The sequence below is a fragment of the Arvicola amphibius genome, chromosome 1, assembly GCF_903992535.2.
Source record: "Arvicola amphibius chromosome 1, mArvAmp1.2, whole genome shotgun sequence".
Lineage (NCBI taxonomy): Eukaryota > Metazoa > Chordata > Mammalia > Rodentia > Cricetidae > Arvicola > Arvicola amphibius.
In genome coordinates this window covers 1,931,991-1,957,588 of record NC_052047.1, presented here as the reverse complement: position 1 = coordinate 1,957,588, position 25,598 = coordinate 1,931,991, and the positions used below count along the sequence as shown (strand labels likewise).

Here is a 25,598-nt window from a genome sequence, read left to right as displayed (position 1 = left end):
GAAAGTTCCATCTCCTCTGAGACCAAATTGACTAAATACTCCATACATAATGCAACATGAAGCAAGTGAAGATTGTGACTTACGTCCTCAACATTGGGAATGGTTGCAGACACAGCTACAAATCTCATAGGGACAGGGCTGGCATTCTGTAAAGCCCTAGATGAAGACTGGACAGTTTTCATTCTGCTAACAACAACCTCAAGAATTGGACCACGGTTTTCGTCTTTTATAATATGTACCTAGGTAAGAAATCAAGAGGGAATCATTAGGTATAAAACCAAAAATATAATTAGTCAATCAAAATACCCAGTATTATTTTTTCCTTGAAAAAATACATATTTTCCAATTTGAAGAACTAGAAACATTATTTTACTGAAAATGTCATTTCTTTCTATCCATTTTAAATAACATTCTATATTTATCTTATCCCTGAAAGTGAATACGTTCACTACCTCATCAATGAGAAACAGTCGAACCAGCTGGACTAAAGAGTTGTCTCTCCACTTCCTGGTCATGCTGTCCCACTTCTCCTACAGGAAAAAACACAAGCAGTTTATTCTGATAAGGAATTACAAGTATTGTTTAAGACACTGATAAATTTTATCAGACATATTACAAACAAGGAGAACATTTCAGTTGATTCCTTAAAATTTCCCCCAGAGTCGTAGAATAATAGTTACGGAAGTGATTTTAAGAGTCCTAAAATACAAGGTCTCCAGTCTGAGATAATCACAAGTCAAGCTACGCGATCCACACCTGATGTGTGGGTGCTTTGTCTGCACTCATGTCTGCACAGCATGGGCAGGTAGTGCGTCTCCTAAGAGGAGAGGGTGCTGGGAGTCAGACTCAGGGCCTCCAGAAGAGTAACCAAGGCTCTTACCCAGTGAACCCCCTCCCAACCCATTAATTACATATATTAAAGCCCTATCAAGGTATTACTTCTACAACATACTTGGGCAAATGAATATAAGGAAAAGACACAGTTACAGATTATCCACAACTACAAACTGGTTTGTTTATTCACTGCTCATAGATCATTTCTCTTACATGTTTTTTATCCATGGATATTCTCTCCATAACCTGGATAATAGTACTTTTATGGTAATTTGTCTACATTACAAATACATGCTTGTACTTGGCATTTTCTTTTAACAATTTTTTCTTAATGAAGACAAACAAATTTATTTTCAAGTAAATAATAAAACAAATAATACTTACTGGAGTCGTCATAATTATATGGGTATGTTGAATTTCAAATAGGTCATCCATTACTGTATCTCCAGTAAGTTCTTTACAATTCAAGCCCATTGATCCAAATTTTTCTTTCCAGTCATCAAACCGCTGACTACAAAGGGCTTTTATTGGTGCCACTAAAATAATACATTTATTTTGAACACCAGTGCAATTTTAAAATTGTTTTCTCAAGATCTAGTTAATAAAATTAGTCTAAAAATAAGTGTGTATTTATTATTGCTATGTAATATTGATAAGGTAACAAACACAGTAAGCTAAAAAGCAATCGCCAAGAAGAGCTAAGTTTGAGACAGAAGTGACGGCTCAGGCAATGTAAAGATGGGGAGAGATGGACAAGTGACTGTTGCTTTTTCCTGTGAAGCCTCCTGTGGCCTGTCAGTCATTTCTTTAAATTGTGTACATACACTACTTTGGGGAGTCTTATGAAATATACACCCAAAAAAGGAAGCAAATGTTTCTATACAAAATTCTACAATTGAGAAATATATGATTATTTGCTCATCTTTGTTGTAGAAGGTGCGAGCCACATCCCACCGCCTAGATAGCTTAACCCCCAAAATAACCACATAGAAATTGTATTAATTAAATTACTACTTGGCCCATAAGCTCTAGCCTCTTATTGGCTAACTCTCAATCTTGATTTAACCCATTTCTAATAATCTGTATTTCACCACGAGGTGGTGGCTTACTAGAAAAAATTCAGCATGTCTGACCTGGCAGCTACCTCTGTGGCAGCAATCTTGGTGCCTGCTTTCTTCCTCCCAGAATTCAGTTCTGTCTACCCCGCCTACCTATATTCTGCTCTATCAGGCCAAGCAGTTTCTTTATTAATTAACCAATGAAAGCAACACATAGATAGAAGGACTGCCTATACCATATCTTGACTGTCCTCTTTTTTAAAATGTAAAGTTCAAATCCTCAACTCAAATATTATTTTTATGTACAATTCCGGAGAAAGGTTCTTCAAATTTAATATAACAGATGAAGCCAATTGTGGCTTGTTTTTATTAAAATGTACAGAGGGCCAGGGCTACAACTCAGTGGTAGAGCTCTTACCTAGCACGTGCAAGGCTCTCCCCAAGCTCAGCGTCTGCACCAGACACAGAGAAAGACCCTGTAGGCACTGAGCACTTGTCTACAGGTTCATTCAGAGTACCACACACACATAAATTAACAACTTCTTAATGTATGAGCTACCAAGCTACCAAATGATAATCTCTACGCTCTGAATTGACTTCATTTCTGCTTCACTCTCTGATTATAATTAATCAATATTTTTATAACATATACTCACTGTAAACAATCTTCATGTTGGACCATGGCAATGGAACTTCCATTAACAATCTAGTTATTGCAAGTTCAAACAATACAGTTTTCCCAGAACCAGTGGGGGCACAAATCACAAAATTCCTATCTGTGTAAAGAATCTAAGAGAAAAAAAAGTCAACAGATTATTAATACATAGAATTTTTATTTACATTCTCAATATTCTGGAAGACATGCTTTAAGATTAGAAATATTGCTTCAAATACATTTACCTCTACAATTGCTAAGTGTGGTGTGCGCTGGACATTTCAACCGCAAAAACAACATATTCTTGCCATATCATACTATTTTGTCAAAATGAATGCTGGATCTAAGAGAAAACCACTCCTTTACCCTTAAAAGAAATTAGAATAAACTTAACAAATACAAGCCAGTCCACCTATGTGACTCACATGCACTCACTTAACAAGGATCTTCTAATCTCCTAAAATGTGCTAGTAATTGAATGTGGTAGTGACTATTCCCTCTCCTCAGAGAGTCACAGTTAGTGAGAAGAGAAGATACGTAAATAATTATAAAATACTTACATCATCAAAGGCTTTGGATTGTATATAGTTGAAGTAAGGGAATTCTTTGAATATACTCCTAAATTTTGCCGCTTAGAATAACATTAAGGAGTTAAATATTTCAGAATTTAGAAATGTTTACTTTTAATTTAAGAACTCAGTTTTAATGCTATTGACCTTATCCAATGAGAAGGTTTTAACAATTGCCGTTTGGCATCTTGAGAATTAATGGAAGGAAGCTGGAGAGATGACTGGGCAGTTAAGAACACTTGCTCTTGCAGAAAAGTCGGGTTCGATTCCTACCACCAACATAGTGGTTCATAGCCAAAGTTCAAGCTACACGGAACCTGATGCCTTCTCCTGACATTGTCAGGCACCGGGCACACATGTGGTACAACATGCACACACATAGGCAAAACACACATACAAATAAAATACGATTTTTTAAAGTTAATAAAGTAATGGAAATTATTCTACTTTGTTTCCACACTCCTTATTCTAAACATGCCTGATATAAGGAATATAGTTTGAGAGTTATCAATGATGGAGACTGAACACATGGAGACACGCCTGTTAGAGCTACTCTTGGTCTGTTTCTTGTCCTGACTAAGACACTTAATTTTTATGTTGCTGTTAATGTTCAAATTTTCACTTATTAACTAATTTTTGACTGCATTTCATTAATAGGAGTGATTCTGGTTAATCTTGAATCTCTGCATTTTTATATTATTTGTGTTGTTTTATTTAATTATAATTATCAGCATATTTGCTCAGTAAAATGAACTTGGATTGTTACAAAGTTTAAAAATATTAACAGGGTGCCGGGCGGTGGTGGCGCACGCCTTTAATCCCAGCACTCGGGAGGCAGAGGCAGGCGGATCTCTGTGAGTTCGAGACCAGCCTGGTCTACAAGAGCTAGTTCCAGGACAGGCTCCAAAGCCACAGAGAAACCCTGTCTCGAAAAACCAAAAAAAAAAAAAATATTAACAGGACAGTACATAATTATCCCATCCCCAAGGTGAGGCGTTACTGCCAGATTCTGGATATTTTAATGGTGAAGTTGCAACTGATCAGCTACACTTATTGGCACTACGCACAGATGCACTACTAGATGAGCATGCTACAGAAAAGGAGCTCCTAGAGGGAGGCCTTCAGGACGCACTGGGGCAGGACAGCGGCTCACTAGGTAAGAGTACTGTCGCTTTTGAAGAGAACCCGAATTCTGTCCTAACACCAAAATCGTGTGGCTCCCAAACATGTGTGATCCAGTTCCAGGGGATCCATTGCCCTCTTTTGGCCTCTACGAACATCTTCATGCAGGTAGTGCATATACAGACAAGCAGGTATACATACATACACATACACACAAATGAAAATTTAAAACATATATTTGAAAGAACAAACATAGTTGTCTAAAAACTATTTTTATGAGGGATTTAAATACTCATGGGTTGCTGCAGTAATGCTTTTAAAACAGATTATATGACTTTTCTGTCTAAATTCCCCCTTTCCGTCCATTCATCCCATCTCTCACTAGCCCTTCCTGTCTCATTTCCGATCGTCTTCTTCTGACTTCATACTCATCTCCTGCACTCTCCAAAGGATCAGCCTCACGCCTGCCATGACGTCATCATCAGCCTCACGCCTGCCATGACATCATCAGCCTCACGCCTACCATGACATCATCAGCCTCACGCCTCACCTGCCATGACATCCTCCTCTGCCCCATGCCTCATTCTTGTCCCAGCTTCCTTTATTCTTCCACCTTACTGCTCACTTCTCACTGTCTTAGGTGTGTCCTCTTTGTTTTATTAAATTCTGTATCTTCAGTCTTCAATTCCAGCAGCCTCAATTTAATTCTTTTCCTACTCTACTTTTTCTTTCCCCACAGAACTCATCGCCTTCTAAAGTATCATAAGACATTTTACAGAGTGCTACTGTCCAGGTTTTTCTCTCCCCCGTCCCCCACTGTGAGAATAATAACTCACAGACAAAGACTCACTCTCTTTTCTTAATTGCCATATCCCACAAGTCCAGAACAGTGCCTAACAATGTAGGTTTGCACTTATTAAACCAAATGGTTAATTTCTAAATCTTCATTTTACTTCCAGCATGCTATAATATATACAACTACACACACAAACACAAATGAAAATAAAAACTTTAAAAAACATATTTGAAAATATGTGACAAAAACCCTCAAAATTTAGAGTTAGTCCATCAGCATTCTAAAGAATCATATTTTCCTGCAAGGAAGTTTCTCCATATAAAATATTTATTTATAACAAGCCTAGGAGTGGCCAATCATGCTGGTTTTTCTCTCATTAAGTAGGTATGCATCAATTTACATTCACAAAAGCGAATCTTTGATTCGGAGTACAGGCAGACTCAGTCTCCCAGTGCACGACAAACCCCTGCCATTAAATAAAACATCTGTCATCACAGTGAGCACCCCAACCTCTCTCATCACGGCGAGCACCCAGCCTCTCTCATCACGGCGAGCACCCAGCCTCTCTCATCACGGCGAGCACCCAGCCTCTCTCATCACGGCGAGCACCCAACATCACACTTTTCTCTTGTTGCAGCACTACTGCAGTTACTGCTACACTGGGGATGTCAGCACAACTGAGCTGGCATACGACAGCCAGAGCAATCTCACCAAGAGCAACATACTGAGAGAGAACCGCAAATACACAAGACTAAGCAACCCACAAACACTTCTTTTACTCTGAACACATACTTTTAAATAACGAAGCACACCAGATCAGTGAATCTGGCAGTATAGGAAGCTGTTAGAAAATAAGCCAGTGGATACAAATTCAGACAGCAGACGGTGCCTGTAGCACTGCTTCAGTGTACTGCTTTAACATGAAAAATCTTTAAAACTGATAGTATTAAGTTACGAGGATGTTTCTAACGAAAGAACTTCCCATCATGGAGATAATCAGAAAATATTTTAATTACATTTTTGAGATATAATTAAATTTTTCCCTTCCCTCTTATCCCTCCAAAGTCTTTCATATACATCCCGCCCCCACCCTCCTTCAATCCATGGCCTCTTTTTTACCATCACTGCATGCATACATGTGTCTATATAGTAAACATTTATAAAAACTACCCGTTGGGCCTTTATGATGTTATTTGTGTATATGTCTTCTTTATGATGTTATTTGTTATATGTCTTCAGGTTGTTGGCACTGAACAAACGATTGGTGTGCTCTCCCTCCCAGCTTTCCTCTGCTGCCTATCGTTCTTCCTGGGATTTGCCCATCCATGTTGCCACGTCTGTTGGTGGCATCCTTGCTCAGCTCATGTCTGGGTAGCCATGCTGCCCGCACTTTATGAGTGCAGTTACTAGGAGCCACACTCTGACAGGAAACTCTTACAGGCTTTCTGCTCCTCTTCTGCAATATTCTTTGAGCCCTAAGTGTGAGAGTGTTTTGTAGATATATTCATTGGGACTGGACCCCACTACTCTGCAATTTGATTGGTTGTGGTTTTCTGTAATAGTCTCTGTCTCTGCTGCAAAGAGAAGTTTCTGTGTTGATATTTTGTTTATGATCTAACAAATACAGCTTGCCTGAGATCGGAGTGTGGAGCTAAGCCACTAGTTAGCCACAGAGGCCAGGCAGTGGTGGCACACACCTTTAATCCCAGCACTCAGGAGGCAGAGACAGGTGGATCTCTGTGAGTTCAAGGCCACCCTGGGCTACACAGGATTGATCCAGTCTGAAAGAGAAACAGAGCCAGGTGGTGAAGGCTCACACCATTAATCCCAGCACTAAGGAGGTAGAGACAGGAAGTGATATGTCTGCACGGAGAGACGCTATAAGGCAGGAGGAGACAGGAGCTGAGAATTCAGTCTGAGGATTTGTAGAGCAGGATTTTGCTCCCTTCGGTCTGAGGATTTGATAGAGGCAAAAGGTCTCTTTAGTGGCTGGCTCCTTTACTTCTCTGATCTCTCAGCATTTACCCCGATATCTGACTCTGGGTTTTTATTATTAGGACCAAACAGAATTCACACAAGCTTTCTTGTTAAGAGCGAAGACTACACTTATCTGTAGGTAAAGTTTAGAATGCTGGGCAGGATTGTGCTGGTTTGGTAAAGCAATGGCTGTAGGTTCTCCTCTGAGATCCATGACTTCATTGAGTTGTGAGCTAGGTTTCCAGGATCAGCATGATTTCTCTCTCACCGAGCAGGTCTTCAGAGCTGCTGGTTACAAGGCGTATGAGCCACATTGCACCTTGTGGTCATTGTGCTGTGCTGGTTGTTGATGTGGTTCACAGCTGATCAGTTGGTTGCTCCCTCTTGGAAGCTTGCATGGTGCTTTCTGGTACTATGAAAGCTAGTCCTCAGAGATGGGATATTTAGGACTAACTAGATAATAGTTAATTGCCTACTATGAAAGTATTTATGTTCCCCTTCTACTGGTGCAAATACATATGTGTGTCTTAGTTAGGGTTTCTATTTCTTTGAAGAGACACCATGACCACAGCAATTCTTATAAAGAAAAAACATTTAATTGGGGCTGGCCTACAGTTTCAGAGGTTCAGTCCTGTTACTATAGTGGGACATGATGGCATGTAGGCAGACATGGTGCTGGAGCTAAGAGTCCTTGCATCTCGATTCAGAAACAACAGGAAGTGGTCTGTGACAACTGGGAGTAGCCTGAGCTAGGAGACCTCAAAGCCCACCCCTATAGTGACACACTTCCTCCAACAAAGCCATACCTTGTAATAGTGCCACTCACTTTGGGGGCTATTTTCTTTCAATCTACCACAATGTGGCGCCCCAGAAGCTGACTTCAAGTGATTTTTTTTTTCTTAGCTCTCTACTTCATATATTGAGGCGGTTCTCTTACTGATATACTGGAGCTTGCTGCTTTAGGCCTTTCTAGCTGGTCAGCTTGCTCTGGTGATTCTTTCTCCACCTTTCTAGTTCCACGACAGGCTACCATTCCAATCCAGCTTTTACTTGATTCTGAGATTTGTTCTCTGTTTGTGGGACTGTTTAGGAAGGATTAGGAGGTGTTGGAGAAGGTGTGTCATTCTTAGGCTCTCTCTCTCTGCTTTCCACATGCTGATCAAGATGTGAGCTCTCAGATGCTTTGCTGTTCCGCCCTGCCATGGTTGATTCTTAACCTTCTGAAACTGGAAGCCCAATTAAATGCTTTCTTTTATAAAGTGCTTTGGTTGTGGAGTTTTATCACAGCAGTAGAAAAGTAACAAAGACACTGCTCAATATCTGAAATTTACTTTCTGCTTTTCAGATGTAACAGGAATATTACCACCAGAATAATCTGAATACACTCAGGTATCACATTAGAAATGCCCAAGCATGCAAACTTGATCATACGCAACCTCCAAATAAGGTTTCCCTCTAAAACAGCAAAATTGTCCTCTAAGCCATAAAATGTCCATTTGCTTTAAGTTCCCCTATTTGATTTAACCTAATATCTCTATTCTTATCCCACCATCTAATGTAAGCAAATTTCTGTGTTTAAATTGTCAAACTGAAAACAGTTCTCTGACTGGATCAGCCTGCACACTACACTTGGAATAGCACTGATTAGCATACAATGTATCTCTTACATGGCCCAAATATTTACTTTTCCATCTTTTTCTGCGCTAGCCAAATAAACACACAGGAGTACAATGAAACAAAAATTTTAAATATACAATTTCATAAATGTAAAGTAGCTATTTAAAAATAAAGGATACGGATTTCTGTGACAGCCTTCAAGGAACCTAAGCCACTTGGAGTTATACCTAAAACCAAAAGATATCCCATATTTATATGGATATTTTTAACCATAAAACAACTCCAATAAAATATGTATAACATTTTTCTAACAGGTAAGTTAAGAATATTAAGATATAGCTATAAAATAATGCAACAATACAGAAATGCATAAACTGCACATGGAGAAAGAACTTACTCTATTCTGTATTCTTCCTTATGCTAAGAAATGCAAATTAGTTTACATTTTCACAAAAAACAACTGAATAAGCAATTACCTTGACCATCACGAGGCTGGGATGTGATGGAGAAGGCCGGCACTTCGAATGTGTTCTCTCCGGTCTCAGAAGCAGGAAGCCCGTCTTTTGCTTTCGCTTTATATGTGGAATACTGAAGTTTCTGTTGATTGTTGCTGCAGGCCCATGATTTCTCCTTGTTTATTTTTGTTTGGGTAAGTTTCACTGGGCTAACATGAGAATCCAAGTTTATATTTTCATTAGCACAATCACATTCATGTATTTTGCCATATGTTCTAAATAACCTGGAAAAAAAAATACCCATGTTTTCTGCTTCTAACATTTGCTTACAAACTAGGACAAAATACCCTCTTAAAATGTCCATAACTACAATTTATCACTGATTTATGTCTCTTTATTTTCCTAAAACTCATCTAAGATTTTGTGAAAGCTTGTCTCCAGAATGGATCCAGTGATCCTTGTCTCTTAGTCACAGGCTTTATGATCTACAAGCTGAGTCACTAGGTCAGAACTGACTGTAATCCAGTCACAGTCTAGCAGGTAGTACTGTAAGTACTCTCTGTCAGTGGTTCTCAGTCTTACCAGTGCTGCGACCCTTTAATACAGGTATTCACGTTGTGGTGGCCCCAAACATACTATTTTCATTGCTACTTCATAACTGCAATTTGACCATTATGAATCGTAATGTAAATACCTGTGTTTTCCTATGACCTTAGGCCACTCCTGTGAAAGGGTCATTCAACCCCTAGAGGGGTCATGACCCACAGGTTGAGAACCAATGCTCTAAAGGGACAGTTTTTCCTCCCATTTTTATATATTGCCTTCAGTCATATTTCTTTTCATTTTTTAGCCTTAGGTTGGTCTTTAGGTTATGAAACAGGATTTTGTCATTAACACAGTCGTGTGTGTATATGTGTGTGTGTGTTTTCTCTGGAGCGATCCCCAGCCATGACCAGACATAGAAGATGCCTGTTATCTACATATTGAAAGGGTATTACTGACAGGCAAAACTTCTCATTTGTAAAGCATATGATAACTATCAATCATGCCATTTGTGCCAGAAGATGCTGATACATATATGCATAAGTATAGTTCCTGGTCAACCACATCTGTACTGAATACCCAAATTCCTTTCCCTACAAATGGAAAAGAAGTAAACTAAGTATATTTATTCTTATCTTTTTATTTAAAGAATTTTTTGAGATGTTTAAAATTTTTATGTGTGTAGGTACCTTGCCTATATTCATGTGGTGTGTGTGTGTGTGTGTGTGTGTGTGTGTGTGTGTGTGTGCAGTGCCCATGGAGGCCAGAAGAAATAACCTATGATTAAGGTTACAGATGGTTGATAGCTACCATATGGGTGCTGGGAGTTGAACCTGGGTCCCCTGGAAGGGCAGTCAGTGTTCTGACCCACTGAGCCATCTCTCTAGCTCCATGAGCTAAGTATATTAACAAACCAAACTCCCCAAATACTACTGTGGGGGTCTGGATGAGAAGTGTCCCCCCCGGCTCTGATACTGGAACATTGGCTCCCAGCTGACGGTGCTGCCTGGGGAGGCTTAGATGATGCAGCCGCCTCAGCCACCACCGGTGTCTCTTCCATTTTGTGCTTGCATCTGAAGATGTTAGCTCTCAGTTTCCTGACCTCCTGCTGCCTGCTGTTGTACCCCCTGCCATGACACACTCTTATTCTTCCGGAACTAGGGGTCAAACACACTTTCTTATGAAAGTCGCCTGGTCACGGTGCTTCATTACAGCAACAGAAAACAACTAATACACACATCCAATATTTCTCTGTAAAATTCTTCAAAACAAGGAGACACCATCTTTACATCTATTCTTTGTTATATAACTGATCAAAATAATTTGCTCATGTTAGCCTTAACATGAAGTAAATATCAAAGTTCCTAAGGCAATACTCACAACTTACAGAAATTGTCTAAAGATTAAGAAAAGAATGAAATAATATTGCTCCCCTATTGTCCAAAGTAAATTTAGCCAACAGTACTTTGAAATATGTACTTGTGTCAAATTTCTTTTATGTTGTTGTTTTTTAAAAGTTTTTCATTTTTTTTTTTTATACTTAGCCAGGCAATGGTGGCATATAAATCTAATCCCAGCACTCAGGAGGCAGAGGCTGACAGAGCTTTGAATTCGAAGCCAGTCTCTACACAACACAATGAAAGCCTGTCTCAAAAAACAACAAAAAAATTTCATACAAAAAAATCTATAAGGAGTAAATCCAAAGGAGCACTATGCACAGACGTTTTTAAATTTTTTACTTAGTCCTGATATATTTTTGTGTGTAAGAAAAAAACCTAAATCTTTCAAAAATGTACACAAAAATTTAGAATAAACTTTGTAAAATTTCATACTCAACTGCTGAGACAGAAAATTCAAACATGTAGGTGATAAACAGAATCCACTATAAAATGATGCTGGGGTTGGGAACGAACTTATGCCATAGGTGACTCCACACATTGCGCTGTGTACTGCTTAAAATCAACAAGTGGAACCAGACAATCTGGACTTAAGCACAAAGATCAGTCATTCTCTAGCTGTGTGATTTTAAAGTTATTATGAGTTTGAAATAAGCTTTACTAAACTATATGGGCATTGTTTAGATTCTAGTTACCAATACTCTATGGAGCTCTCTAGTCCCCTGAAAACTCCACTCCATGAGTTCTTCACGTCTTCAAGTTCAGTGATACTTTATTGTCTCCATAGTCTTAAAAAACATGGCTATGCCTTGAAAAACTCTTGCTTCTTAAAGTTTCTTTGAGGAAACCCTTAGTTTTTATTTCTCGGGTACTTGATGATTGGGACATGTTTTCTTTATTCCAAATCTAGATCATTAGTTCACTTTAAAACAGTGTCTATGCTAGGCATAAATAGCAGTATCTTTAGCATTTGCCATGTATCGGTCTCTGATTACTTTAGAATCCTTTTTCCTCTTTCTTCTCTGTCTGTCTGTCTCTCTCTCTCTCTCTTACTCTCTTTCTTATTTCAAGACAGGGTTTTTCTCTGTAACGTTGGAGCCTGTCCTAGAACTCGCTCTGTGGACCAGGCTGACCCTGAACTCACAGAGATCCGCCTACCTCTCCCTCAGAGTGCTGGGATTAAAGGAGTGCCATGACTTGTTATCTTAATGGCTGCCTTTCTGACTGGGGTGAGAGAAAATCTCATTTCTTTAGCCAGTTTGTTGAATGGATTGTTCCAATCCAATTGGATTAAGTTCTTTATATGTTCTAGCTATTAATTCTATCAGGTAAATAGCTACTGAAAATTTCCCATTCTGTAAACTGTATCTTTTGATTGTTTCCTCTGTATCAATTATATTAACATTAATCTCAGAGCAACTGGACTTTTCAGAAGGTTTATAGTTTTGCTGATATCATAAAGTGCTTTTCCTTCCTTTTCCGTTAATAGTTTCAGAGTCTAACATTAAAGTCTTGGTCCTTTTGGAGGTGGATTTCATAGGTGGTGAGAGATCGTTGCATTCTTTCATAGGTGGACATCCTGTTTGCCTAGCACCTTTTGTTTAGTAAGCAGTTTTTATCCAATGTGTACTCTTAGCATCTTTGTAGAAAATCCGATGGCTATAGTTAGATAGGTTTGAATTTTGATGGGGATTACACTGAATCTGCAGACTGCTTTGGATCATTTAGCTATCCTCACAGTATCAATTCTCCAGATTTGTTAGTGTGGCAGGTCTTTCCCTCTCCTAGTCTCTCAATTTCTTCTTCAATGCTTTTCAGTTTTCACTGCAGACACATTCCATTTCTTTAAATAAGCTTATTCTAAGGTATTTAATTTTTTTGAGGCAGTTGTGAATGGATTTCTTTCCCCTTTGATTTTATTACTGAGAATATGTTTGTTGCTGGTATACAGGAAGGCAAGCGATTTTGGTACATTGCTTTTGCATCATGCTACTTTTCTGAAAGTACATATTAGATCCAAGAGTTTCCTGGTGGGGTTCTTAGAGTCTAACAAAGTGAGGGACTGGAGAGATTACAAAGATTACAGGTGTTTATACTCTTCCAGGGGACCAGAATTAGATTCCCAGCTCATGAAAGGCGGCTCACAATCACCTGTAGCTCCAGCCCCTGGGGAGCTCTTTCCTCTGGCCTCCACAGGTACCCACATCCGTATGACATACACTCACATACATAAACACACAGTTTAGAATAAAATGAATTTTAAACTGGGTTGATGGTGCACAGCTTTAATCCCCCACACTAGGGAGACAGAAGCAGGTGGATCTCTGTGAGGTCAAGGCCATCCTGGTCTACAGAGTTGAGTTAAAGAATAGCCAGAACTATAAAGAGAAATCTCATCTTGAAAAAAATCATGAGTAGAAAAAGTGAACAGCATTGTCTTGATTCTGATCTTAGTGAAAATGCTTTGAGGTTCTTCCCATTAGTCCAATACTAGCTATCAGTTTGTCAAGTATAAGCTTCATTATGCTGAAAAAAAATGTATTCTAATTTCCTTGGGTTTTTATCATAAAAGACGGTGGATTTAGCCAAAAAGCCTCCTCTGCGTCCATCGAGAAGATGGTGATTTATGTCACTGAGTCCACACATGCGATGTGTTACACCTACGGATTGTACATACAACTGGCCTATATTGCTCTTTTGTTGTTGCCATGACTTTGGTTGTGGTATCAGGGAAACACTGGCTTTGTTAAGGGTTTGGCAGAATCCTCCCCTTCTGTTTTATGACCTAGCTTAGTTCATAACACCAGAACTAACTAGTACTGGTGTTAGCTCTGCATTTATAGACCTGTTTGTCTCATTGTGTTTTAACTTTGGTAGATTATATTCATCCAGAAATTCATCCATTTCTTTTATATTTTCCAGTTTATTGGAATATAAGTTTTTAAGGTATATTCTAATTATTTTTGGAATTCTACTTGTATCTGTGGTAATATTGCTTTTTCAATGTCCAATTTTATTAGTTTGGGATTCTCCCTTTTTCTTTCAGCTAGTTTGACTAGGGACTTTTATTTTTATATTTTAAGAACTATCTCTAACTGATTCTAAAGACTGTTGCTACTTATTCCTATTTTCTTAACTTCTGCCCTGATATTTCTCCCTACTTACCGATGCTGACTTTGGCTTGCTTTTCCAAAGCCCTAGCATTCATCACTGTTCACCTGAAATCTGGCTTTCATTTGTTTCATTCTGAGATACAGTCTGTGTAGCCCTGGTTGGCCTAGAGCTGCCCTGTAGATCAGAAGGCCTGGAACATGTGGTGATTCTCGTGCCTTTGCCTCTGAGTGCTGATGTCACGGGCATGTCCCCTCACCTGAGCTATCTCTGCTTCTGCTTGGTTTGTTTTACTTGGCATCTGAAGCACAAGTCCCCTCTGATGGCCGCCTCTGCTACATTAGACAGGCTTGGGTGTGCTGTGTTTTCACGTCACTTGATTCTAGGAATATTTTGTTTCCATTTGCGCCAAGAATGTTTTGCATGTTGCTCTGTGTCCATGAGTTTGTGTATGTTCTTTAGTTTCCTTTACTACTGATCTGTAGTGTTAGCCTATTGTGGTCAGATGGAATATAAGAAATTATTTCTGTTAGATGTGTTTTCTGTCCTATCACAGAACACTCTCCACGGCTGCTGACAATGTGTACTCAGCCGAATTTGGATGGAATCTCTGTAGATATCTGGAGGGCTTTGATCTCTGATGCCATTTACTTCATGCTGTTTTAACTGAGTCTCTACCGTTCTATTTTATTGATAAAGACTCGGGAGCAGAGGCAGAGAAGACCCAGCTGCTTCCTTCCTGCCTTCCTCCGCCATCGTCCCACAGCCTCATGGATGTGCTGATGTTTCTCTGTTCCAGAGAACTCCTACAAGTGTCTTACACAGTGCCAACTAAGCAGCATGGATTCTTCAGCTTGTTTTCATTGTGGAAAGTCTCTCTCCTTCATTTATGACAAATAATTTTTCTGGGCATAGTAATCTGTGTTGGCAATTAGTAGCTTTGAGAGATCAAATGATTTATTCCACCCGCTCTGGCTTCTAAGTTCCTATTGAAAACTCTGCTACTATTCTGATAGGTTTACTTTTATGTTTTTGTTTTATAAGTGTTTTAAATATAATATCATAGGGAGTCAAAACACAGCCTCCATATGAAAATACAGTAATAATCAATTAAAAAGTATCTCCTCAACTCCAATCAGTTTAGGAAAGAGAAATACTGATAGCATTGGTATATTGGAGATAGTAGCTACTGGGGTGTGATAATAAAAGAGAAAAACAAGTAGTTAGTATTAGGATTATAGACAGAGAAATGGAGGAGGGGAAAGTAAATAGAACCAGGTGACAAGAGGAACAAGGATGTAGACTGGGAAAAAGAAGCATCTTTGATCGAATCATAAATATTGTTGAAATAATTGTCACACTTCAAAACATGCATTGAGTGAGTCTTAGTTCTTCACTATCCAAGCCTTCTTGGTAGATTTTAAGCTCCTGAAAGGCAGGAACTTAGATCCCTAAGAGTGGACTCCAGGCCTGGTAATGTCAGCACATAGACTCTGTTGCCGCTGTCTTTCTCACCCAGCTCCTATTGAATGTAACTCTGTTCAGCGCACACCTAGTACTCAGATTTGCTCAGAGGATCGTGTAACTATTAGTTACCTTCTCTTAAATGCTGTTGGCCCCTCTGCTCTATCCTCTGCAACATTAGGTGGCTTTGAATCACCAGGGCCATTCTTAGCAGGTGGATTCTTAGTACCCATGTGGTTTTTATATTTCTGAGACGAGCCATACACCAGCTTTCCAGCAATACGGGATGAGTCATCATTACTTGATCCTCCTAAATTTAGGGAATCCTGTGTATCCACATTATAGGGAAAATGGAATTTTTGTGTTGATGAAATACAATTTTTGTCTTCATTAATGATCTTCAAATTTGATGTTAACATTTTTGGTATCTTTTCTTGGCCTACAAAAAAAGAAATATACTAATTATTAATTATTACATATTCCATGTTCTTTGTGAAGAGAAGTTTTCTAAATATGACAGGAAATCTCAATTAAAAGTTTCTAAAGGAGGCCAGTGACATGGCTTAGTGGGTAAAAGCATCTGCTGTCAAGCCTGAAAACCTGCGTTCTGGCTCCAGGACCCACAAGGTAGAAAGAGGAAAGTGACTTCTATAATTTATTCTCTGACCTCACAAACACTGTGGTAGTAGCTCCCATACATACAGATACTAAATAAACATAACAAAGTTCAAACTCTTCTAAAGAGCTTACTAGATACATACAAGAATTGAAAGACTCAGTACAATAGTAAGATAATCTGTACACTGTAGTCATGAAATGATGCTTATTTCTGGAGGTAGACAGACCTCATCTACACAGTGAGCCCAGCATAAAAAATTATACAAATTCATATGCAAACATATATAAATTATGAGTCGTATTAAAACATTAAAGTGTTGAATATTATTGTATAAGAAATATACATTATTTAAATGTGCTTGTTTTGGGGAGAAATTTTTTGTAGTATGTGACAGTGTCATGCTCTATGTGAATGTGTTAGCACCAGTACACACAAGCATGTGACAGTGTGTTGTATTCTATGTAAGCGTGTTAGCACCAGAACACACAAACATGTGTGTTGTGCTCTATGTAAGTGTGTTAGCACCAGTACACACAAGCATGTGACAGTGTTATGATCTATGTAAGTGTGTTAGCACCAGTACACACAAGCGTGTGACAGTGTGTTATGATCTATATAAGTGTGTTAGCACCAGTACACACAAGCGTGTGACAGTGTGTTATGATCTATATTTATTAGCAGCAGTACACACAAGCCTGTGACTGTGTTGTACTCTATGTGAGTGTGTCAGCAGCATTACACACAAGCGTGTGACAGTGTGATGTGCTCTATGTGAGTGTGTTTATAGAAGTGAATGCTCTAGATCCTGAGATTTGATGGACACATGAAAAAAAGGAATTAATACTTTAATATGCTAGTAGATTTTTTTATACTGACATCAACTATACAAGTTTGGCTTCACAAGAAACATGATAATTTACCTAACAGTTTATGACTTTCAATTTCTTCCTCTAATTCTTGAATATCTGGAATTTCTGAAATTAATGGAGCTGGAGGGAGAAACCAATCCATTGATTTCCCCTTAACTGGGAAGCTACATAGAAAACAAAATGTGAGTATATGTTAATAAGGACAGGCTATCAAAAACCACTTATTTATTAAACATGACTCAAAGACAAACTTGGTGTGGGAGAATTGTCTATATTCTGTCAATTATATTTTAAATAAACGCTGATTGGCCCATAGCCAGGCAAGAAGTATAGGCGAAAAAACCAGACAGGAAGTAGAGGTGGGACAATGAGAACAGGAGAATTCTGGGAAGAAAGAAGTTCCTCTGGCAGTCCTAGCCCAGATCACAGAAGAAGCAAGATATGACTACCCCCCCTGAAAAAGGTACCGAGCCATGTGGCTAACACAGATAAAAATAATGGTTAACATAAGTTTAAGAGCCAATAAGAAGCCTGAGCTAATGGGCCAATCAGTTTATAACTTATGTAGACACTGTGTGATTTTTCATGGGGCCTACTGGCTGCAGGAACCAAGCAGAACAGAAACCCCAACAAGCAGACCCTCATGTTACACAAACTCTTGCAAATAAGTTTTCTGCCATGGTTTTGCTTTGCCTCTGTATGACAATGCTCTCATCTTGTCCCTGTGTCACAGGACTGATGCACAATGCTGTGTGAGGACACTGGCTAAATGGGAGAGGGACCCCCTCCACTGTTCCCTCACTCAGCTTCAGTAGACAACCCATTACTTGCGAGATGCCTCACAGATAATTGCGGGTAATCAAGATGTAAATGTCACCATTACTATATTCTAGATTAATCCTATAACTATGAAAAATCGGAAGCCCCTGAAATCATAAGCTGAAAAGAATACATTGCACACTTACTTTCCCGCTCCATCGGGGCTGCTGAAAAACAAATTATCCAGGGGGAAAAAGCAATCGTTTGATTTCGGCATTGCTGAACACCAGACTGTCTGAAATCTACAAGATACAAGAAAAGGTAGCTTTATATTCATTTACAGGGATGTAGACAGGTAAATGAGAATCACTAATTTCCCAGAATTCTTTCTAAATACAGCCGCACGCAACTCTTTAGCTGTCTTCTGCAAATTCTTTGAAAATGCCTCAACACGAAACACATTATTCTCTGTCCATTCCTGTTTCCCCGTGTTCCTCTTTATACTGCACTAATGCCTGTCCGTTCCCATGTTTCCCCATGTGTTCCATCTTTATACTGCACAAATGCCTGTCCGTTCCCATGTTTCCCTGTGTGCCTCTTTATACTGCACAAATGCCTGTCCGTTCCCATGTTTCTCCGTGTGTTCCTCTTTATACTGCATGAATGCCTGTCTGTTCCCATGTTTCCCCGTGTGTTCCTCTTTATACTGCACGAATGCCTGTCTGTTCCCGTATTTCCCCGTGTGTTCCTTTCTTTATACTGCAAGAATGCCTGTCTGTTCTCGTGTTTCCCCATGTTCCATCTTTATATTGCACTAATGCCTGTCTGTTCCTGTGTTTCCCCGTGTGTTCCATCTTTATACTGCATGAATGCCTGTCTGTTCCCGTGTTTTCCCGTGTTCCATCTTTATACTGCCCTAATGCCTGTCTGTTCCCGTGTTTTCCCGTGTTCCATCTTTATACTGCATGAATGCCTGTCTGTTCCCGTGTTTTCCCGTGTTCCATCTTTATACTGCATGAATGCCTGTCTGTTCCCGTGTTTTCCCGTGTTCCATCTTTATACTGCATGAATGCCTGTCTGTTCCCGTGTTTTCCCGTGTTCCATCTTTATACTGCACAACATGTTCCATCTTTATACTGCACGAATGCCTGTCCATTCCTGTGATTCCCCGTGTGTTCCTTTCATTATAGTGCACTAATACCTGTCTGTTCCTATGTTTCCCACGTGTTCCTTTCTTTATACTGCATGAATGCTCAGAAAGTATATCCTTCACCTGACAAATTCTAATGCACCCTTCAGTGTGTGGGTCACCATTGTTTAAACCATACACTGCTCATTTTTCATTTCAATTATCACCCCCACTACACATCGAAACTTACCTCATTTTTCTAAATCCTGAAACATAATGACATATTCTATAGGTCAAAACATGAAATTGGATACACAAATCATAAAACATAAATTACATTTCCATTTCTTATGAGATAGTCAATAATTTGTCCTCAGAACAGAAATTAAAATTTTAAAAACTACATGACTACCTTCTTATGGCAAAAGTCCATTTCATGTTAGAATATGCGTCACCAAGATTGAGAGTTCTCTAATGAAGACATAATCACATGTAGGAGGAACATAGGAGGAAGGCTATTTCCAGTGCAGATCTTGACAAGACACCACAGGAGAGAGGCTCAATCCTGCACACACTATAGGATGGTTCTTACTGAACCATAACATTGTGGGTTTTTCATTGTTTAGTTATTTAGATTATATTTATTTTTTTACTCCTCAATGTATTAATCACTCAGTCACTGTCAGAGGCTGTGGAAATATACAGCATGTGACAACTGATAATCCAGCTATCAGCCCACCAAAGAAGTGAGTCTGGTGGAGGCTAACCCTGTCCAGGACAGGTCTAGAGGACCATCGACCCTAGAAACTGTTGCCCACTTTTGCTAAAGCGGTTTGGTATCTCTCCAGTACCGCGCATTTTCATGTGATGTGTATATATAATCTCATGATTGCATCTCAGTCTTATGGGCACACATATCGGTGGATGGTCAGGAAGATGACTTTTCGTTTAGCTGTATAATTTTGGTATACAGACTATGTGCTAGACTATGTGCTTCATAACTAGATCTATTTGTCCTACAAGAACTATAGCCACTTCAAAACCTGCCTGTAGCTGCCGAAGGAGGCAGACACCCCACCCTGGAACCTTACCTGTAAACCATGAGCCTCGTGGCAAAATACATAATAATAGGAAAGGGTTAATTTAAGAAGTAAGAGTTAGTTAATAAGCCTGAACTAATAGGCTAAGCAGTGATTTAATTAATACAATTTCTGTGTGATTATTTCGGGTCTGCGTGGCCAGGAATGAATGAACAGCCTCCGCCCTACAAGCTCCCTATCCCTTAACCTAGGAATGTGCTTCTGACCAATGAAAGAAAACTCTTGTAATTTTTTATTGCTTCAGGGCTCCTGTAAGGAGACAAGTTTTGAAGCTAGGAGAAGAACTAGGGGAAAAAATGCTAGGAGGAATTAGAAGTAGGACGGCAGAATTAGGATAGTAACAGAATAATCAAGAGACTGATGAGGAAAAGCACATACTGAGAGAGAGAGAGGTCGCCCTCAGATAACCTAAGGAAAAAGTTCTTTTCACCTGTTGTAGCATTTAATCTGAACCCTGAAGAGAATCTTTGGGCTGGAACCCAAAGCTCTCGGTAACTCACCAACAAAAAGGAAAGCAAAAAATAAAACAAGTAAACACGACTCTATAAACACCATCTTAACTGCATGATAACACGCCAAGGAAAACGGCAGAAAGAACAAGGGAATCATCCTGAAACACACTAACAAACATTTATGTCTACTTATGCAAACAATTTCAGAACTTGAAAAGTTATTTGAAAAACCTATGCTAATCAACTTTGTATTTATTGTTCAAGAAGCTGCAATGTTTCCCGTCTAGCATCAGAACTGTATTTTAATCAACAAAAGGTTTATTAAAACCCAGCAAACCAGGTTTACATGGCTCTGCTACCTCAGAGTTTAAGTAGCAAATCTCATTACTATCATGTATGATCAAATTCTTTCTTCTAAAAGAAAATAAGACAACAAAACATATTAAAACTAATTTTAAATGTTATACTGTACAAAAGACCTCCTAAATACACAGAAAATACTGTCACAAGAATTTTTTTCTAGCTCTAGTACAAGGTAACAGCAAACATTTTAGTACATAATAAAAACACCACATATATATTAACACACACATATATTAACATATATATTATTTCTGAAGCACTCTGGTAAAATTTTTATCTCAAATCTCCCATCCCTCTCTCCTGCATTATTTTTCTTTATAACATTCATCTATAATTGGAACTGTGTATTTAGTTATCTTCCTGCAAAACAAAGAAGGGATTTTTTTTCTTAATGTGTTTCAATAACCTAAAATAGTTCCTGACATAGAGCATATAATTAATAAAAATTCACTGTGGAATGCATGTACTAGCAATCAACTTATAAAATAAGACAATTTCAGCTAACTGATTACCCCTAATTAATGGTAAGTTTAAATTTTTGAATTTTTCTTCTAGCTCAAGATTCATGTAGTCCCACCATTAAGGCTCTAAAAAGATGGTGAATTTGGAACTTCCATCATGTAAATAAATAATTTTTTAAAAACATAGTATCTAAAATAAACCCTGTCACATTTTGACATAAGTTGATAAGTTTTTAATTAACATTTCAGGGTTATATTCAGATATTCTAAATTACCACAAAATTCTTATTTCAGATCTAGGCATGGTGGTGGGAGTGAAAAATCCAGGTCTGGGATGATGGAGGCAGGAGCATCAATCTAAGGCCGGTCTCGGCTGAGGTCAGCCTGGGCCACAACAAAAACCAAATTTCCCCACAAAATGGAGTCCAAAACGCAGTAAGTGATCACCTCAGGTACTTCACAGTCCCTAGGTTGTTGCCTGTAGAAGTTAACACACCTTTCTCTGCTTCTGTTGGCAGCTTTAATATCGCATTCCCTGTAATCTTTCACTTACTGTATAAAATTACCGGGTTGTGGTTTTCTTATAAGCAGTACATTTAAAAACGTACTTAGACGTGGGAGGCTCACGACCGTGATGCCAACAGGAGAGGCTGAAGCAGGCGGAAGGGCTGCACAGGGAGCTCCGGGATAGGATAGTAGCCGAGGCTAGACAACAGACCAGACAACAGACAGACGACAGACAGACAACAGACAGACAACAGACAGACAACAGACAGACAACAGACCAGACAACAGACAGACGACAGACGGACAGACAACAGACAGACAGACAACAGACAGACAGACAGACAACAGACAGGCAGACAGACAACAGACAGACAGACAGACAACAGACAGGCAGACAACAGACAGACAGACAACAGACGGACAGACAACAGACAGACAGACAGACAGACAGACAGACAACAGACAGGCAGACAGACAACAGACAGACAGACAGACAGACAGACAGACAGACAGACAGACGACAGACAACAGACAGACAGAAGGGCGCGAGTCCTCCCTCACAGGACGACCGACTCGCTAGGGTGGTAGTCAGTGACGGAGCACAGACCCGGGTGACGAGCCCCGCAAACGCCCCCAGCCAATCTGACAGGGGCTGAGGGGGGAATGGACCCGGTGCTCGCGGGGACCCCTCGGTCCGTGTCCGCGGCCCTGAGCTCGCGGGTACCCCTCGCCCCGGGACAGCTCCGCGCCTCAGGCCTCCTGACTGACAGGAATGTCGAGCGCGCTCACCCGCCCGCTCAGCAGAGGGCGCCCGGCGGAGCTGCCTCCGCGTCCACGCTCCCTCCCCTCTCACCCACGCCCCTCCTCGCCCACGCCCCGTACTCACCCACGCCCCCTCCTCGCCCAAGCCCCCTTCCCACTCACACACGCCCCCTCACACACGCCTCCCACCCACGCGACCCTTCCCACTCACCCACGCCCCCGCTCACCCACGCCCCCACCCATCCACGCGCTCCCTCACCCCGGCCGGTCGCGCACCCGCTCCCCACGCCTGAGGCCCGCCAGGCCGCAGCGCCGAGTGCCGATCCGCCGGCTTCTCCAACGACCCCCAAGCCGGCTCAGTCAAACTCCAAGGAATGGATTGGCGGCGCCGCTCGGGCTCCCAGCGCAACCGTTCCCGCTGCAGGGTCGCGGGGTTCGAGCCGCGCGTGGCAGGGCAGCGCGGGGCGCCCAGGGCTCTGCTAATCCGTCCTAACCACCGCAGCTCTGGGACCCCATCGTCTCACGACCTAAAAAGAACCTTAAGTGTCTCGTTTAAAATGACAACCAGTAGGTCACCATTACCAAGACAACTTTTGTTCAGAAATAAATATTTTTAAAAGTCGCAGTGCAGCCGGGCGGTGGTGGCGCACGCCTTTACTCCCTGCACTCAGGAGACAGAGGCAGACACACAGCTCAGTGAGTTCGAGAACAGCCTGGTCTAAAGAGCGAGTTCCAGGGCAGTCAAGGCTACAGAGAGAGACTGTCATGAAAAATGAAAATCAATCAATCAACCAAATAAAAATTTAAGAAGTCTCAGTGACTTTGAATTGATTAAAGATGAATGATCAAGTCAAGAATGGTGTGTTCTTAACCGGCAAACTCGAATTACTGTAAGTTACCTTTTTAAACATCTTTAGCAGAGTTGTCCTGTGGCGACTGGCCCAGCATATTTTTATAGGAAAACTTGTAGCTGGTAAAATAGCAATTCAATGATCCCTTTCTCCCAGAGATGTTTATTTAGATTTAAAAAAAAAAAAAAAGCAAAAAACTCCTCCACCTCTGTCCACTAGGCATAATTCTTCTGACTTACTCTTTATTGCCTAATAGCTATGTAACCTATAACCTTTGGGGAAAAAAACTGAACTTCAAATCTTAATTTGTCATCCTCAATGGTATTAATTACTAACTCATAAATGCTCAATAATATCAATTTCTTTCAACTCTCCTGGACTATAAAAATCAATCCTTGTAACTTGCGAAACCTATGATTTCAGAACATAAACTAATAAATGGGCTATTTCTTAACTTTTATTTTGTTGTTGTTGTGAGTTTTGTTTGTTTTTTTTCCAAGACCGCATCTCTCTGTGTAGCCCTGACTGTCCTAGCACTCACTGTGTAGACCAGGCTGGCCTCGAACTCAGATCCGCCTGCCTCTGCCTCTCGAGTGCTGGGATTAAAGGCGTGCGCCACCACGCCCGGCCTGACTTTTTCTGGCTCCATAAATAGTTCATAGTAGAAAGGCTGAATTACCATTCCTTTCAAAGGCACTGGACCTATGTACATAGGGTTTGTTTGTTCGTTTGTTTTTTAAGATGAAAACGATACACGAATGTTCATGCAGTTCTCTGAGAGGCTAGAGCTGGAGTTGGATTGTGAGTCTCCTGAAGGAGAGGGGGTGTAGCCCTGAGCTCAGGTCCTCTGGAAAAACATCTCTCTAGCAGCAGCATCCATGGGTTAATAAAGGCAAGGGTCTTAGCAAAGCAGGATACATTTGTTACGAACCAGATATTTACTAACCTAATTTGCAAAAATTCAAATATTGAAATTTAATTCCCAATATGATGGTATTTAGAGGTGGGACCTTTGAGGAATAATTAGTTGGAAGTGGAGCTTTAGTGAATAAGATTAGTGGCCTTGTAGGAGGTCAGAAAGGTTGGTGGATACAGGGACACATACCTGAGTTGCCTGAAGCTGGGGAGCTGAGGCAGGATTCAGTGTAAGGCCAGCCTGCCCTGCATTAGAGCCCGTCTACCAAACAACCCAAGCAGATGCATGGAGAGTCAGACACCCGAAGCTAAATCTACCAGCACGTGGCCTTAGATGTCTCAGATCTTGGAAATGAGAGCATTAACCTGTTTAAGACATCCGTTCTATGGAAATTAGTTAAAGCAGCCCGAACTAAGACATTGTCATAAATTATGGAACTCAGCAGCAGAAGGGTGCAGAGTTTTCTCTGTCAGTGCACACAGCAGCAAATGGCTACTATGTTCCTTTAAAATAAACTTTCAGTCATTTAAGAATACAGTATTGGCCAGGTGGTGGTGCCGCGTGCCTTTAATCCCGGTACTGGAGAGGCAGAGGCAGGAGAATCTCTGTGAGTTTGAGGCTAGCCTAGTCTACAAAGTGAGTTCCAGGACAGCCAGAACTACATAGAAAAATCCTGTCTCAAAAAGCCTACAAGAATGCAGCATTCTATAGAACCTTACCTTTTCACCCAAATAATACAAATGTGAAAGCTTTAATGTTTAGAAATACCATGATAGTGACAGAGTTAATACAAGTCCAAGCGGGATGGCTTGCTTTGTTTTTAGTGATCTTACTACTAAAGCTTTAGTTTTACAAAGTACCAACACTGTAACAATCTTTCGAATGAAAAGAGAGTCAACACTGGCAAAGGCAGGCTTGTCTCCAGAGTGGGCTCCAGGCCAGCCAGGACTACACAGCAACACCCTGTCTCAAACGAAGAAATATAGGGCTAAAGAGATGGCTCAGTGGTTAAGAGCACTGGCTATTCCTTCTGAGGGCCTGGGTTTAATTCCCAGCCCCTATGTCGTGGCTTAAAACTGTCTGTAATCCCAGTTCCAGGGATCTAGCATCTTATTATAGACATATACACAGGCAAAAAAAACCACAAAAATTCTTAAAACAAACAAAGCAAAACAAAGAAGTGACTTTGCTTCTTATAAGCTACACTACGGA

General features: G+C 40.3%; 1 protein-coding gene across 8 annotated transcripts in view; it reads right to left on the bottom strand.

Annotated features, from left to right (window-relative positions):
• The window catches only part of Hfm1 (helicase for meiosis 1), an 83,463-nt gene extending 59,811 nt beyond the window's left edge, over positions 1 to 23,652 (bottom strand). For 4 of the 8 annotated variants that reach the window (XR_005286298.1, XR_005286299.1, XM_038338010.1 and 1 more), the window contains exons 1-11: positions 23,519 to 23,652; positions 18,052 to 18,147; positions 17,138 to 17,250; positions 15,731 to 16,037; positions 9,105 to 9,367; positions 8,808 to 8,855; positions 3,108 to 3,178; positions 2,549 to 2,681; positions 1,219 to 1,370; positions 453 to 530; positions 84 to 239 (exon numbers count right to left, since the gene is read on the bottom strand). Coding sequence is in view for 6 of the 8 variants with exons in the window: in XM_038338010.1 (XP_038193938.1) it covers positions 84 to 239; positions 453 to 530; positions 1,219 to 1,370; positions 2,549 to 2,681; positions 3,108 to 3,178; positions 8,808 to 8,855; positions 9,105 to 9,367; positions 15,731 to 16,037; positions 17,138 to 17,250; positions 18,052 to 18,122 (1,392 nt within the window). In the remaining 2 variants the exon portion in view is untranslated. Of the gene's footprint in view, positions 1 to 83; positions 240 to 452; positions 531 to 1,218; positions 1,371 to 2,548; positions 2,682 to 3,107; positions 3,179 to 8,807; positions 8,856 to 9,104; positions 9,368 to 15,730; positions 16,038 to 17,137; positions 17,251 to 18,051; positions 18,148 to 21,958; positions 22,122 to 23,518 lie in introns of those variants that run through there. The other 4 variants (XM_038338026.1, XM_038338018.1, XM_038338033.1 and 1 more) reach the window with 4 other exon arrangements.
• Between the last annotated feature and the right edge of the window lie 1,946 nt (positions 23,653 to 25,598).